General features: G+C 43.9%; 1 protein-coding gene and 1 pseudogene across 1 annotated transcript; both read left to right on the top strand.

Annotated features, from left to right (window-relative positions):
- Positions 1 to 7,255: 7,255 nt before the first annotated feature.
- Positions 7,256 to 14,969, top strand: LOC125885751 (protein phosphatase 1 regulatory subunit 27-like). Its single transcript, XM_049571510.1, has 4 exons — positions 7,256 to 7,329; positions 13,410 to 13,758; positions 13,875 to 14,025; positions 14,329 to 14,969. Exons 2-4 carry the CDS (start codon positions 13,530 to 13,532, stop codon positions 14,450 to 14,452), a joined length of 504 nt encoding a protein of 167 aa, XP_049427467.1. The 5' UTR covers positions 7,256 to 7,329; positions 13,410 to 13,529; the 3' UTR covers positions 14,453 to 14,969.
- On the top strand, positions 7,323 to 8,363 carry LOC125884010 (protein phosphatase 1 regulatory subunit 27-like; annotated as a pseudogene).
- Positions 14,970 to 16,834: the final 1,865 nt, after the last annotated feature.

The raw sequence follows: 16,834 nt of genomic DNA, 5'->3' as shown, positions 1-16,834 counted from the left end.
ACAGGGAATGGAGATGCAACTGCACGATAAGAGAATGGATGGACAGGACGCTGAGACTGGGCTATTCTCTCCAGTTCTTACATCCCTCCTGTGTTCGTGGGCATCAAGGAGGTGAATATATCCTCCTCGGAGAAGATAGATTACGTCTCAGCAGAGATCCAGGACCTGTTACAGAAACAGGCTGTGTCAGGACAGACAACAGAAGGGGTTTTACTCCACATACTTCCTGGTTCCCAAGAACACAAGAGGGTTCAGACCCAGTTTGGATCTTTGCATCCTAAACAGACACATTGCCTGCAAATGTATGCTAACCATCAAGCTGGGGGGGGGAGTGACAGGCATTGTAGCACTAGGACCCAGGCAGGGAACAGAGTCTATAAAAAGCGGCAGGCAGCTCACCTGGGCCTTTCATGACACTCTGAGGACGCATTCACACTGGCGCTATTTGGTCCACTTTAAACGAACCCTGGTCCGCTTCCACGGATAGTTCAGCTCATTTAGAGTGGTGTGAATGCTCATTCAAACTCTGGTGTGGAACAAACAAGCGAAACCTGGTCAGTTTGAAAACTGGGGTCTCGGTTCACTTGCAAGTGAACCCTGGTGCGGTTCGCTTACAGTGGGAAATGCAAATGGACTATCCAGTGAACCAAAGAGAGGAAGTGGCCCAAAGAAAGGAAGTGGCAGACTTATGTGTGATCTGAAAACTTTCAAATCCTTGCAATACCTTGCTTGGAGTCTGTTTAACCACTCCGCCGTCTTTTTTGGTACTGCTGCATTCATCTCATGTACAGAGCAACATGCTGGATAGCTCGCTGCCTCACCTGCTGCTCATACTGGGCAGCTTCTTGTGAAAAAACAATTAGGTTTGAACACCAAAATAAAAACAGAAACCCCAAGACAAATTTGGTGTTGCTCCATTGTTTTTGTGGTGACCAAGCCAGCTGAAGGGGATGAATTTCCGTTTTCGGTCCTTTCAGATTGATGAGCCAAGTTTTCTTCTTCCTGATGTTTCTTTTCTTCCTGGTCAGTGGTTGTTTCTGGCAATACTGCCCCCAAAGAGTAGCTGTTGTAACTGCGTGATGTCTCATCTTTGATTTGGTATGCTCCATTTTTAAAATGTGTTTCAAAGCATGATTTTTAAGATTAAAACTGTAAAACAATGGGGAAAAAAATCATATTTAAATCATATTTCATAGCTCACAATATTAAAGATTTATTAAATAATCGTTCAAATCGTGTATGGCAAAATCTGCATATTTGGTGAGGGACTGAACTTTGGAGTGACTGCATAGGCACATCAGTTAAGACACGAGGTATGCCCAAGCAGAACAAAGATGTTTTTAAGATACATTTATAGTTGCTGTTAATATAATATTAACATAGTTTTTTTTTTCATAGACATAGATTCCAGTCACCTGCATGTCTCCGACTGGAGGAGGAGATTGTGTTCAAGCCTAGCAACATATATTATTTGTTTACAAATTACTTTCACAAATATTACATTTTTATTTTATGTTTTCTAAAATGTTTCTTGTAATGTTTTCTTATGTGTGTTAATGTACTTTTGTTTCCTTCAGTTTTGAAACAAGGAAACTATAGAGAAACCAACCACTGTTTTTCCCAGACCTATCAGATTTCAGGATGCTTGAACCAGTTATCTGAGTGGTACATTTTCTGTTTTATTTTTCTTGTGGGGCTTTCCTACTTTGTTAAAGGGGGACTGAGTGACAGCCATCTTGCATGTGGTTTATTGTGTAGTTTGAGTCACCTTAGCTAGGTCTAAGTGGGTAAACTGAGTGTTGTAGAGCCATTTTGATTCGGTTCATGTGTAGTGTTGCTTTATTCATTTTTTTTTACCATTTAGCTTAACTACCTTCCTTGACACTGAAGTGGAGTCCCACATTGCTAACTATTCCTTTAATTTGTGTTTTGATTTATGCATTAAATTGACTATTTACCCTATCCCTCCTCTGTGACGGCTTGCATTTAGGCCTTTTATTGAAACACCTTGCTGCTATTTGGTTAGGGGCAAGCTTCATTTTTCATTGTCAAAAAATCTATTTATATTGTATAGCAGTCTCTGGCCTCAGTTCATTCTGGGATGATTCTTAAGAATCTATCAGAATGGACTACTACTCGTATAAGTGTGGAGTAGATCATCCTGTCAGGTACATAGTTCTGTCACAATGGACTACTACCTTTATGAATGTGCATTTGTCATTGTGTGAGGTAAAGATAGTTATCAGAATGGACTACTACTACTACAAATGTGGAGTAAGTATTCCTGTCAGATACATTTTATCTATTAGAATGGACTACTGTTTGTATTCGTGTGGGACAGGTCATTGTGTCAGGTACAAATATCTATCAGATTGGAATACTTCTTATATCAATGGGGAGTAGGTCACCGTATTAGATGCATATATCTATCAGACTGGACTATTACCTTTTTAAATGTGGAGTTCATCCTCTCGGGTACAAATGTCTAAGGTCAGAATGGACCACTACGTGTGGAGTAGGTCATCCTGTCAGGTACAAATATCGATCAGAATGGACTACTACCTGTATGAATGTGGAGTATGTCATCCTTTCAGGTACAGATATCTATCAGAATGGACTTAAAATGGACTACAACCTGTACAAATGTGGAGTCGGTAGTCCTGTCAGGTACATATATCTATCAGAAATGGCTACTACCTGTATCAGTGTGGAGTATGTCTTTCTTTTTTTTCCAAACTTTATTTTAGGATTTTCAATATAAACCAAATGCTCAGTACATCACTTCAACAACTCAGTCACATATATCGGTAGAAAAACAAAAAAACAAGTCCTAGGACTTCAACATTACTCGTAAAATTAAATACATATACACAGCAGTAGTGGGTATACTGCTATTTGGTTAGACCATTACAATTTACTTCCCCTGAGATACTCGTGTACAAATATTTGAATCCTGTTCTTATCAGAAAACCTTAACCTTTCTAAATACAATACATTCATCGGCTCTCTCATCCAAAATTGGTGCATTGGTGTAGAATAAGTTTCCTAGCCACAACCATACCTCCAAGAGGAGTAGTTTTTGAATGTGTAGACTGTGAAATCCCCCATGTCTGGTAACCCACCTCACCACATCCTAGAAAAAATACCAAGGACATGACCTCAGTGTCCTCAATCCAAGCAACATCCCAACCTACGATATTTTAACTTCAGTACTTAGTGTTGTGGAATATGATGACATTTTGCTTGTTTTCACCATTCATCCACCACCCCTGTCCCCACTCTCTCCATGTCCTCAACTGTCTCTTCCCCCTTCACCGCTCATCCTTTGACTCAGTTCTCCCGTGTCTCCCCAGTGGAGCTGCCCAAGTTGATGGCCAGAATGAAAAACTCCACCTATGCTCTGGATCCCATCCCATCCAACCTGGTTAAGGACTACCTCCCAGCCATCTCCTCAATCATCGCAGCAATAATCAATTCATCCCTCAGTTCCAGTTCAGTCCCCCAAAGAGTCAGACTGGTTGCTGTCACCAACATCCTGAAAAAACCTGGACTCGATCCTGACAACATGAGTAATTTCTGACCCATGTCAAATCTCCCCTTTCTGTCAAAAATACTGGAATGTGTTGTTGCCTCTCAACTCAAAGCCCACCTCTCTTCCAAAAACCTGTTTGAACTATTTCACATTTCACACAGCACAGCACAGAAACTGCCCTCCTCAAAGTCACCAACGACCTCCTCCTCACCTAAGACTCCAGTCACCTGAGCATTCTGATCTTTCTCAACCACAGCAGCCTTTGTCACCACCAAACACACAATTCTCCTCTCCTGCCTTGAATCCTCCCTCAACATCACCAGTACTGCCTTCGCCTGGCTAAGGTCATACCTCACAACCCAAGAACTGTTCATCAACATGAACAACTGCACTTCCTCCCTTGCTCCTCTGTCCCATGGCTTTCCCCAGGGTTTGGTGCTTGGTCCTCTCCTACTCATCCTCTACATGCTCCCCCTCGGTAACATCATTCGCAACCACGGTCTCAATTTCCACTGCAATGCCGATGATGTCAGCCTTTACGTCTCCTCTAAATCAATCACCACTGAAACTCACTCCACTCTGACCACCTGCCTCAACTCAATCAAATATTGGATACAAGCCAACTTCCTTAAACTGAACTGTGAAAAATCTAACATGATCATCATCTGTCCCAAATCCCTCACCAAAACCTCTCACAACTTCTGCTTCACGACTGATAACTCCGCCCTGCATTCCTCCCCACACATCTGCAACCTTGGAATTACTTTCGACAGCTACCTCTGCTTCGGAAAATATGTCAATCAAATCACTAGTACTGCCTTCTTCCTCCTAAAAAACATAGCTGGTCTCCACCCATCGCTCTCCCCTGCGGCTGCTGAAACTCTCATTCATGCTTTCATCACATCCAGAATTGACTGGATTGATTGTAACAACATTCTTGGTACATCATCCAAAGTCCTAAATAAACTGCAATACACCCAGAACACCACTGCCAGTCTGCTCACCCATTCCCGATCCTGCTATCACGTCACCCGTCTGTTGGAACCTCCACTGGCTCCCTGTCCATTTGTACATTTTATGGTGATTCGAAAGGTGTGTCGGATTATTTGGGCATGTGTCATCCTCCAAAATGTGGCACAGTGCAATGGCATCCCTGCACCAGCTGAAGTCATGCAAGAGGACATCCTCCCACATCAGCCTGGAGAAGAGCAAGCTCTTCCAGCAATTCCATTGCATGAACAAGTGATGCACCAGTTATGAGACGATCAGACAACAGGTATTTTTTAACTAATTCCTTTAATGTGTTGCACATTTCAGAAAGTACATTCCGTAACACATATTTTATGTGTTAAAGGAGCTATATGTAAGAAATCTAAAGCAAATAGTCGTAAAATCCTCCTAATATGTCACAGAGACTAAGGAATAATGTTCATATAACATACTGATCTAACCGACAACAATAGTACAGCCAGAATATTTGCATTTTAAAAAAATTTTTTACAGTCCGCAAAGCATGTTTATGTTTTGAATTTGTGTTTTGGCCTGTTGCGCCACCCACCGCCGTCAACCAGTCACGCAGTCAGTAGAGTCTCAGCATCAGTTACAGTTACGACTGAGCTAGTTATAGTTAGTTTTTATAGTTTATTTACTTTATTAATCCCCCTGAGGGGAAATTCAATGTTTTCACTCTTGCTTGTCAATTACACACAGGTCCGAAAGACACACACATGCACAAACAGGACCTATACATGCACAAAGTGGAGAGATAGAGGAGGAGAGTGGAGGCTGCCCTTGGTGAGGTGTCCCCGAGCGGTTGGGGGGTTCGGTGCCTTGCTCAAGGGCACCTCGGCAGTGCCCAGGAGGTGAACTCTCCAGCCACCAGTCCACGCTCCATATTTTGGTCCGGACCGGGACTCGAACAGGCGACCCTCCGGTTCCCAACCCAAGTCCCTATGGACTGAGCCACTGCCGCCCCACCAGCAGCACGGCAAGCAGCATTAGCAGTGTCCCGGTAAAATGTTATTTTTAATAACATTTATAGAGGTAATAGTCCATTCTGATAGATATTTCCGACCTGCAAAGATCCCGGGTAGTTTAAAATTTTGGGTGTGTCCTCTGGAATTTTTTTTTTTTGCTCTGCACATGCACACATCGTGTTGGTAGGTCATTCTGAGCAGTAGGTCTATTTGTCAGGACACTGGCTCCGCATTAGCAGCCGGCTCCTCCTCAGCTGTAACCCGGCAGCAGCGTGGGTCCATGTCATTGGTCCGACATCCCATTAGTCCGATGGTCCACGGTGCTGAACAGCTCCCGGCGGGCGTATTTCTGCCTTGATGGTGCCCCGCAACCGGCTCTGGGTCAGCTGGGAAAGGCTTGAGGCAGAGCAGGCTCACGGCTTATGTGATTGCCACTTTCTTTTTCATTTTAACCCACACCATGATCTTTTCCTGACCCTAACCAAGTGGTTTTTGTGCCTAAACCTAACCAGACCTTAACCACAGGGCATCATGATGATTTCAGAACAACGGGACTTCGGAGCAATGAGTTTAATGTGGTCGGACCAATGGGCTGTCGGACCAATGGGCAGTACCCCAGCAGCGTTAGCAGCACAGAAGCCAGACTTGCTTGAACCGTCCGCTGGAAAACCTAAGATCAAGGACGCGGCCACGCGGCCCTGCCACGGCAGCCGCCCATGGGCAAACAAATCAGTGTCCAGCGTGCCGCTGTCCAGCAACCTCAAATCTGTAGGGGAGAGGGGGCAGACACGACTCGCGGCAGTATTTTGAATTTTAGTGCAGTAACCGTTTTGGCCACATTCTTACATACAGCGCCTTTAAATCTTGTATTGTACTAATAACATCCCTCTGTGACTGCAATACAGCATCGGTGAGGACGCATCCACTCACACGACCTCCTCCTGCTATGCCACTGGGTTCTGCCTGTGAGGAAACTGGGCCCACCTGCACACTGGAGACACTGCTGGCACCTGGGGCAGGCTCTGTGGCGCTGCCAACATCCCCAAGACCCACAGTGACATTTGTGTCTGAATAAAATGGAAGAAACCATTTACTGCAATGTGTGTCGTTTTTTACTGTCGTCAGTAAAACTTTTATGATGGTAAAAGAAAATGTTTGTCATTTGTGCTACTCTAAACAATCTTTCTTTTTCTTCTTAAATCTTGTATTACTTCCCACCAGTCATAAAGAGGATGATGCAAACCACTCAGTCATGTGGAAATTACCCTTCCTGTGTCTCACATCAGCGTTTAAGATAGAATATGAGTCTAAAGACAAGAGCCTTTCTTGACTATTTATGTCAGTGCAGTTAATGGTCAACAGCCTACACACAGCACTTCTCCTCTCCATGCCCCAGCAGTTGGCACTGACATACTCCAACGGTAAACCACTTTTATCCTGCCTGGTGTTTACTAGAAGCTTGCAGCCTCCCCCCTCCCTCACAGCTCTTGGGAAGTCACCGCTTTCTTTAAGTTGGCAGCATCTGGGTATGTGTGTGTGACAACCGAGTCAGAGGTCTCTGGTTATGTCTGCAGACGTGACTTGTGCTTGTGACGGGAGGCCAGTAGGAAGGATCTGTCCAGATGAGCTACTCATCTTCCAAAACTGGCCACCAGATATGAGGTGTCAGGTCCTAAAATAGCAAGACAGAGAGTATAAAGAGACCCACAGAGAGACCTGTTGATACACAGGAGGACACTGAAGAGCAGCAGAGCTACACTGAGAGGCACTGCTTGATCTTTCTGCAGGAGACTGAGACTCTTTTGAGAAAATCTGCTAAGTGTTTTTTTTTTTTTTTCAAAACTTGAAGAACATCTAACTGAAGCATTTTGAGTTTGTTGCTGGATTTGACTAGCTTTTCAGCAAGACAGAAGGTGAAAGAAGGTAACATTGTGACCAAGATGAAGTTCTACCAGTGCCCTGTGACCCAGACCTTGGGAATCAAGGATTACCCCCAGGACTGTGGCGTCCCAGTCAGCTGCAAGACATCTGCTTCTCTGAAGCCAATCCGCAGTGTGCACTTCCCAAATGACATTCTTTTCCAAGACTATGTGCGACATGGTGAGCTGGAGAGAATTGGACGTTTCATCCGAACCAATAGAGTCAGCCTGGACACCATCTACCACTCTGGTGAGAGCCCATGAAACATTTACATCACCCTGATGCAGTTTCAGATCTTATTAAACCAAAACATTACTGTGAGCTGAACTGATGGGTATTTCTCACTATCCTCTCTATGCAGGCATGGCCGCTCTGCATGAGGCCGTCCTGTCTGGGAACCTGGACTGTGTGAAGCTGCTGGTTCAACTAGGAGCAGATATCCACCAGAGGGATGAGGAGGGATGGACCCCACTGCACATGGCCTGCAGCGACAGCTTCCACACATTGCACGGTTAGTATCTGGTCTACTGTTTCAATATTAAATTAAAGCCTACACGTTTGGGAAACAAATTTCTCTCAAAATGTATCCAGTAGGAAGGATCTGACATTGCACGTTAACACATTTGCAAGCACGCACCAACACACACCCTCCCCAGCTCTCTTACACCACAGAGGTAAATTAAGCTGTTGCATTCTTACACCTCATTGACCTTCCTGACACAAGTGTGGCAGAAGCTTGCACTGACTTTGTCAGTGTGTCAAACAACAAGATCTGGTCTCTTTAAGTAAGCAGTGTTATATTGTTTCTTCCAGCTACCTTCTGTCACTGGGTGCCGACCCTGAGCTGGAGAACGACTGCGGGAGAAGCCGCTGACCTCATTGAACCGGACAACGAGGAGCTGCTGGAGCTCTTTGGGATAACTGTCAATGACTGAGAACATGTTGCTTTTAAAGCCACACCCTCATCTGAAACCTACTGCCCAGTTACCTGACTGTTGCGCAGGGATGGACAGAAAAGATCACGCCAGTCCAGCGTCCTGATTTGTGAGCTGCCTGAGCTGTGGAGCTCAAAGACTGTGGATGTCTGGCAGAAGGAGGCTGCCCCCTGAATGGAGCGAACTTTTGCTGGTAGGGGCTGCCCCCTGATCTCCAGCTGTACAGATTTACTGTACCCTGTAAGAACTGGCCATCCTTTTATACTGCAATGAACTGAATGAACCATTTGTTTTGTATTTGATCTGGCATGTCGCTGGAATTAGGGCTTCTGAATGTTGTGAATCCTGAAGCTGATGTTTCATTGTGAGCTTGTTAGCACCTGAATGCTGAGATTAGCAAAACCAAATGGGCTTGTGTTTCCTGCCTTACTGTTTACTCAGATGTTAGACTCAGACTTAGTTGATGGTATTGATTTGTTGTTGTTTGTTCATGACATTTTATATTTTTTAAAATAAAATTTGTCAAACAATTTCAGTTTGTCTGTCGTTTTCCTTTGGTCCCAGCACTGTGTGAGAGCAAAACTGCTCAAAGCACTGCCATGAGCATCTGAATGAGAGTCACTTTCAGCTCATACTAAACAAATGTGATGGATTCTGGCACTTCACCTACTGGCAAGGTGCATGTGAAAGGATGGCCATCTTGGTCACACTATTTTTTTTACATACTTGCAAGTCCAGAGCTTAGCCAAAAAGCACTTTCTGTCCTTCCCTTGTACTCCCCCAGTTGATTTGGTACATTACCTATTAGATCTTATCCTGGGAAGCATCTAATCTCCAAGGTATATACTGACAAATGGGGAAAAATCCACACAAGTAAAACAAACTATAACCCTATGTGTTTGTCCTTTCTCAGATCATTGCATCATTCTTGTCATCTCTGCATTCATTGTGATCTGAACTGATGGTTATTTCTTTGAGGGATTCTTCATCCCTCATCCATTCGACCCTCAACCTTCATCCCTCATCCATTCGACCCTTGACCCTATACCCTTCATCCCTCATCCCTTCATCCCCCATCCATTCGACCCTCAGCCCTTCATCCTCACCCCAATGCATCTACCCTCCACTTCGTCCTAGTTTTTGTAAGGCAACTTCATTCTTTTGACTCTCTTTCGTTTTCACTCTCGAAGTAAATCACTGCAGCCTCCGTGGCTGGTCACTTCCTCCAGTGCTCTGAATTCACCCCAATGCAGGGGCAGACTGGGACTAAAAAACAGCCCTGGACTTTGACTCGGCCCAGCCCACAACAACTTGTGCACATACGGTATGCGCTTCCTTCTTCTTCAATTTGATTGGCAGCCAGCCGGCTCATAGATATCTATGGGCCGGTTGGCATTAAATTTAAAGGCTGCCACCTAGCGGACTGGACGTGGAACAGTAGATTATCAGGGAGAAAAAAAAAACAAAACAAAAAAATGGTGATGACTGAGTAGCGTAGCGTCCTGGAGTACCGGCCGTTCTGTGATTCTCCAGAACCTCCAGATGGCCAGTCCGCCCCTGCCCCAATGCATCTACCCTCCACTTCATCCGAGTTTCGTTACGCAACTTCATACTTCCGACTGTCTCTTGTTCTCACTCCTGAGAAGTAAATTAACGTAGCCTCCGCAGCTCGTCACTTCCTGCAGTGCTCTGAATCGCCCCATTGTATCTTCGATCCTTCACTTCCTCCCAGTTTTTCTAATGCAACTTCATACTTTTGACTCTCTCTCGTTCTCACTCCTGAGAAGTAAATCAACACAGCCTCCACTGCTGGCCACCATATTCTCCCATGTTTGCAACAGTCGTAACCATTTCCTCCTCCCAGACCCTTGTTGTCCGTCCCAGACAAGCATCAATGGACAACCTCCTGCCCCATGTTTATCCCCTTCTCTCATTCATTTATCCTTCCTAGACATTTTGTAATAAATAAACTCAGCCAACCCCACCCCTTTGTCCACAACCTGCAAAACGTACCCTGTCTCTACAGCAGCCATCCTTTCGGGGGCACAATCACATTCGCTTAACATGCTATTCACCCAGACACTCACCCTGGCCTCAGACCTGCACCAATCCATCAATCCGAGTGTCCCATATCCTCAATCACAGACTCTTGCTCTCCTGTTATCAATTCCAGAAATTCTGACAATTGGCACCAGCCTCCGATCTTTTGACTGTTTACTTGGGTTGTGTCCTCACAGGGAGCCACTGTAACCGTTTATAGGCAGAAAATTCTTGACCACATTAAAATTCCAGGGCACTGTCGTCTTTAGTAAACATCACATATAATATGATTTGAAACTCTCATGCACTCTTGAAGCTCTCTTTGGGGCTCTATCCGAAGCCAAGCTCACGAAGAGACAACTCCCCCACTCAGTCTCACTCCTGGGATCCCTCCTGTGTTCCTGACTTTGACTCAACACGTTCATCACCGTGCTCGCCAGCTACCCGGAAACCCAGCCTTCATCCCTCAACCCTCATACCTTCATTCCTCACTCTACATCCCTCGATCCTTACCATGTCATTCCTAACCTTTCATCCATCTGGCCCTTGTCCCTGCTACCCTTCATTCCTCAACCCTTCATCCCTCATCCACTTAACCCCTAACCCTTCATCCTTCATCCCTTCATCCCACATCCCTCAACCCTTCATCCTTCATCCCACATCCCTCAACCCTTCATCCCTCAACCCTTCATCCTTCATCCCTCATCCATTCAACCCTCAACCCTTCATCCCTCATCCTCCCATCCCTCATTCCTTCATCCCTCATCAATTCAACTCTCAGCCCTTCATCCTTCATCCATTCGACCATCATCCCTTCATCCCCCATCCACATCCTTTTATTTTCTAATCCCTTGATCCTCACCCCTTCACGCTTTCCTCAGAACTCATAATCCATCACATGCAATAAATCATTCAAAATCTTTATCTATTGGTGTGGTCTTTGTTAGTGAATGCACATGTATGTATGTTGACCTTGGAAGGGCGGGGAAGTGGGAATGGGGAGGGAGGGTTAGGAGTGGGAGACATCAACTGTAACTCTGTACCTTTTCCTCTGAATGGAAAAATCAAAATAAAGTCTATGAAAAAAAAGAAAGGACAGCCATCTTAAAGATGAAGTCTTCCACAACATTCCTAATGGGGTTCTCATGGCCCACTAAGTTGTTCTCCATTAGGGCTGGCACAATATCAGATTCTCACTACATGATTGTTGTGGCCAAAAGGATAACGATGACAATTTTGTTATATGTAGAAAATAAAATTATAATTCAGGGTTTCCATATACATTTATACCAATACATTTTTAAAGCTTTTCCATATTTCAAAGCATTTCCATGACTTTGCTTGTGTAGTTAAAGAGTGTCATTATTACTCACATTCAGTAAAACTTTTAGATCAGCATTGGTATCAAACATTGGCCTTACTGGTATCTGTGGCAACCGCAGCAGCATTGGTGTCTACCTCAGCTTCCAGCACAATGCCAGACAAAAGGGTTTCCCCGAGGATCTCTGCAACCCTCGCATCAATGACGAAAGTGGAGGTTCTCCCTGACCACCACCAGTTGATTGGACGCTTTGTCTGTGGGCTGCAAGTCCTTTTTTGGCTTCTGCTTTGCTGTCTGACCATTTCTTTTTCACCTAATAAACTTTATTGAAATTGCACTATTCATTTAAAATACATTTCAAAGTGCTACAAAATAAAAAAGATAAAAACAAAACAGGCAATAAAAACCATAATGACTCAACTCGGCAGTTGCCTCTCTGCTTGTTTTTTTTCTCCAAATAAAACTCTTTTGCGATGCTCAAACTCAGTCAAGAGCACTTCAATTTCACATTCAGTGAATCTTGCTTCCTTCTTTGACCGTGTTGTCTCCGTCTCTCTCCATAGTAGCCACCTCCCTCTGGAACTCTCTCCCCAAACACATTTGAGATTGCAGCAACCTCTACCAGTTCAAATCACGTATCAAAACTTGTTTTTTCAGAACAGCTTTTCATGTGTGAATGATGTTGTGTGTATTTTACTGTATTCTAATTTATTATTTATTTTGTTTTTAACTAATGTAAAGTGTCTCTGAGTACTATGAAGAGCGCTCATTAAATAAAATGTATTCTTCTTCTTCTTCTTCTTCTTCTTCTCCTCCTTATGATTATGATTCTTCTTCTTATAGAGATGATGATGATGATGATGCTTATTATTATTATTATTATTATTATTACATAAAATGTCAAAATATCAAAGAAATTACCAACAAAATTTCCCAGAGCCCAACGTAACCATTTCGTTTTTGTTTTGATCAATATAAGAAAATAAATAAAAAGAGAAAAACACAAACTAGAAAATGTTTGTCATTTGTGCTACTCTAAACAATCTTTCTTTTTCTTCTTAAATCTTGTATTACTTCCCACCAGTCATAAAGAGGATGATGCAAACCACTCAGTCATGTGGAAATTACCCTTCCTGTGTCTCACATCAGCGTTTAAGATAGAATATGAGTCTAAAGACAAGAGCCTTTCTTGACTATTTATGTCAGTGCAGTTAATGGTCAACAGCCTACACATAGCACTTCTCCTCTCCATGCCCCAGCAGTTGGCACTGACATACTCCAACTGTAAACCACTTTTATCCTGCCTGGTGTTTACTAGAAGCTTGCAGCCTCCCCCCTCCCTCACAGCTCTTGGGAAGTCACCGCTTTCTTTAAGTTGGCAGCATCTGGGTATGTGTGTGTGACAACCGAGTCAGAGGTCTCTGGTTATGTCTGCAGACGTGACTTGTGCTTGTGACGGGAGGCCAGTAGGAAGGATCTGTCCAGATGAGCTACTCATCTTCCAAAAGTGGCCACCAGATATGTGAGGTGTCAGGTCCTAAAATAGCAAGACAGAGAGTATAAAGAGACCCACAGAGAGACCTGTTGATACACAGGAGGACACTGAAGAGCAGCAGAGCTACACTGAGAGGCACTGCTTGATCTTTCTGCAGGAGACTGAGACTCTTTTGAGAAAATCTGCTAAGTGTTTTTTTTTTTTTTTCAAAACTTGAAGAACATCTAACTGAAGCATTTTGAGTTTGTTGCTGGATTTGACTAGCTTTTCAGCAAGACAGAAGGTGAAAGAAGGTAACATTGTGACCAAGATGAAGTTCTACCAGTGCCCTGTGACCCCAGACCTTGGGAATCAAGGATTACCCCAGGACTGTGGCGTCCCAGTCAGCTGCAAGACATCTGCTTCTCTGAAGCCAATCCGCAGTGTGCACTTCCCAAATGACATTCTTTTCCAAGACTATGTGCGACATGGTGAGCTGGAGAGAATTGGACGTTTCATCCGAACCAATAGAGTCAGCCTGGACACCATCTACCACTCTGGTGAGAGCCCATGAAACATTTACATCACCCTGATGCAGTTTCAGATCTTGCTTATAAAACCAAAACATTACTGTGAGCTGAACTGATGGGTATTTCTCACTATCCTCTCTATGCAGGCATGGCCGCTCTGCATGAGGCCGTCCTGTCTGGGAACCTGGACTGTGTGAAGCTGCTGGTTCAACTAGGAGCAGATATCCACCAGAGGGATGAGGAGGGATGGACCCCACTGCACATGGCCTGCAGCGACAGCTTCCCACACATTGCACGGTTAGTATCTGGTCTACTGTTTCAATATTAAATTAAAGCCTACACGTTTGGGAAACAAATTTCTCTCAAAATGTATCCAGTAGGAAGGATCTGACATTGCACGTTAACACATTTGCAAGCACGCACCAACACACACCCTCCCCAGCTCTCTTACACCACAGAGGTAAATTAAGCTGTTGCATTCTTACACCTCATTGACCTTCCTGACACAAGTGTGGCAGAAGCTTGCACTGACTTTGCCAGTGTGTCAAAACAGCAAGATCTGGTCTCTTTAAGTAAGCAGTGTTATATTGTTTCTTCCAGCTACCTTCTGTCGCTGGGTGCCGACCCTGAGCTGGAGAACGACTGCGGGGAGAAGCCGGCTGACCTCATTGAACCGGACAACGAGGAGCTGCTGGAGCTCTTTGGGATAACTGTCAATGACTGAGAACATGTTGCTTTTAAAGCCACACCCTCATCTGAAACCTACTGCCCAGTTACCTGACTGTTGCGCAGGGATGGACAGAAAAGATCACGCCAGTCCAGCGTCCTGATTTGTGAGCTGCCTGAGCTGTGGAGCTCAAAGACTGTGGATGTCTGGCAGAAGGAGGCTGCCCCCTGAATGGAGCGAACTTTTGCTGGTAGGGGCTGCCCCCTGATCTCCAGCTGTACAGATTTACTGTACCCTGTAAGAACTGGCCATCCTTTTATACTGCAATGAACTGAATGAACCATTTGTTTTGTATTTGATCTGGCATGTTGCTGAACATTGTGAAACCTGAAGCTGATGTTTCATTGTGAGCTTGTTAGCACCTGAATGCTGAGATTAGCAAAACCAAATGGGCTTGTGTTTCCTGCCTTACTGTTTACTCAGATGTTAGACTCAGACTTAGTTGATGGTATTGATTTGTTGTTTGTACATGACATTTTATACTTTTTAACATAAAATTTGTCAAACAATTTCAGTTTGTCTGTCGTTTTCCTTTGGTCCCAGCACTGTGTGAGAGCAAAACTGCTCAAAGCACTGCCATGAGCATCTGAATGAGAGTCACTTTCAGCTCAAACTAAACAAATGTGATGGATTCTGGCACTTCACCTACTGGCAAGGTGCATGTGAAAGGATGGCCATCTTGGTCACACTTTTTGTTTTTTTGACATACTTGCAAGTCCAGAGCTTAGCCAAAAAGCACTTTCCATCCTTCCCTTGTACTCCCCCAGTTGATTTGGTACATTACCTATTAGATCTTATCCTGGGAAGCATCTAATCTCCAAGGTATATACTGCAATTCAAAGCAGTCAACCACTTACTTGGGCTGACAACAAAATAGCTTGGGAAGAAGGTACAGCGGAAGAACAATCAGAGCAGATCCGGACAGACAATACAGCCCGTATTCATACCTCATCCCTCTGTTTAAGACATGGATTAATGCAGTTCAAAATCTTCCACTCTGTACATTGTACTGTACTACAAATACCAGAATAACTTAAATATTCCCTTCTGTAAATCCTGAATGCCCCATTTGTCATCAAAGCCCTGCCACTCTGGGCCACATGTTTTGGGTATGTCCGGTACTGAAAAGCTTCTGGAGCTGTATTTTTGAATCCCTCTCACGTGTGCAGCGTAACACTTAACCTCAACCTTGTCACTGCCATCTTCCGTGTGACAAAATCAGAGGTGAATTTACCTGGCTCAGAGGTGGAGCGAGTCATCTACCAATCGGAAGATCAGTGGTTTGATCCCTGGCTCCTCCAGTCTGCATGTCATGTCACTGCATGTATCCTTCAGCAGATACTGAACCCCAAATTGCTCCTGATGATGCTTCCACAGGCGTGAGTGTGTTAAAAACTGAGTAGCAGGTGGCACCTTAATGGTAGCCTCGGCCACCAGTGTACAAATGTGTGTGTGAATGGGTGAATGTGACTCGTAGTGTAAAAAGCGCTTTGAGTGGTCGGATGACTAGAAAGGCGCTATACAAATGCAGGTCCATTACCATCCATTTACCTGTCCATCAGAATAATGCTACAGCATTTGCATCTCTCTTGGCCCACCGTATCATCCTGCTCAGCTGGAAAGCAATAAAGCCATCCTCATTTATACAATGGATCAGAGAGATGATGAGCACTCATGAATTAGAAAAAGTAAGATATTCACTCAGAGGATCTCAGAAGAAGTTTAGTCCCCTTTTATAAAATATGTAGGAACCCTGTCCTTTGCTTGAGTTAAACCTCAATATCATAATATACTGGTGCCCCTTTAACTACCGTAAAATATAGCAATGAGACATTAAACAAGAGAATTTATTATTTAACCACTTTATAAACTCATATGTTGCAAGAAAATAAAATAATAATTCAGGGTTCCCATACATTTATATCAATCCATTTTTAAAGCTTTTCCATATTTCAAAGCATTTCCACGACTTTGCATGAGTAGTTTGAATACTAGTCCTATATAGAAATAAAGCATCACTGACCACAACTTCTCTGGTATTTATAAATAAGAGAACTGCTGGCGCTTGCTAACTTTAGTCGCTCATTAAACATTTCCACCTTCCCATCAAAAGGGACGTGGCCTTGGAGCAATGCCAGTCTGGTCTATGAGTATCACATGTAATAGTGACATTTCTATGGCCATGTAGCACAGCACTAAATTTCATATTAGTTATACTAGGAATGTGTTTTGGTTAATGTTAGACATGTTTTGTGATTTTTTTGAACAAAGTTTAAACAATAGCCAAAACATTGCATATTCAAAACTTTCCCAAAACAACTTTGTGTACACAACTTTGCATGTAGGGTAAGGCTGAGGGGCCCGATTGCCACGTGGAAA

The sequence above is a fragment of the Epinephelus fuscoguttatus genome, linkage group LG3, assembly GCF_011397635.1.
Source record: "Epinephelus fuscoguttatus linkage group LG3, E.fuscoguttatus.final_Chr_v1".
Taxonomy (NCBI): domain Eukaryota; kingdom Metazoa; phylum Chordata; class Actinopteri; order Perciformes; family Serranidae; genus Epinephelus; species Epinephelus fuscoguttatus.
Note: the sequence above shows the minus strand (reverse complement) of the source record. Positions and strands in the feature narration are given on the sequence as shown.

What these genes read in the sequence shown, in the direction of transcription:
- LOC125885751 (XM_049571510.1), top strand. Translation starts at nt 13,530, where the DNA reads ATGAAGTTCTACCAGTGCCCTGTGACCCCAGACCTTGGGAATCAAGGA. An exon ending in GGACACCATCTACCACTCTG is followed by an intron (nt 13,759 to 13,874) that starts GTGAGAGCCCAT and finishes CTCTCTATGCAG; the next exon opens with GCATGGCCGCTCTGCATGAG. An exon ending in AGCTTCCCACACATTGCACG is followed by an intron (nt 14,026 to 14,328) that starts GTTAGTATCTGG and finishes TGTTTCTTCCAG; the next exon opens with CTACCTTCTGTCGCTGGGTG.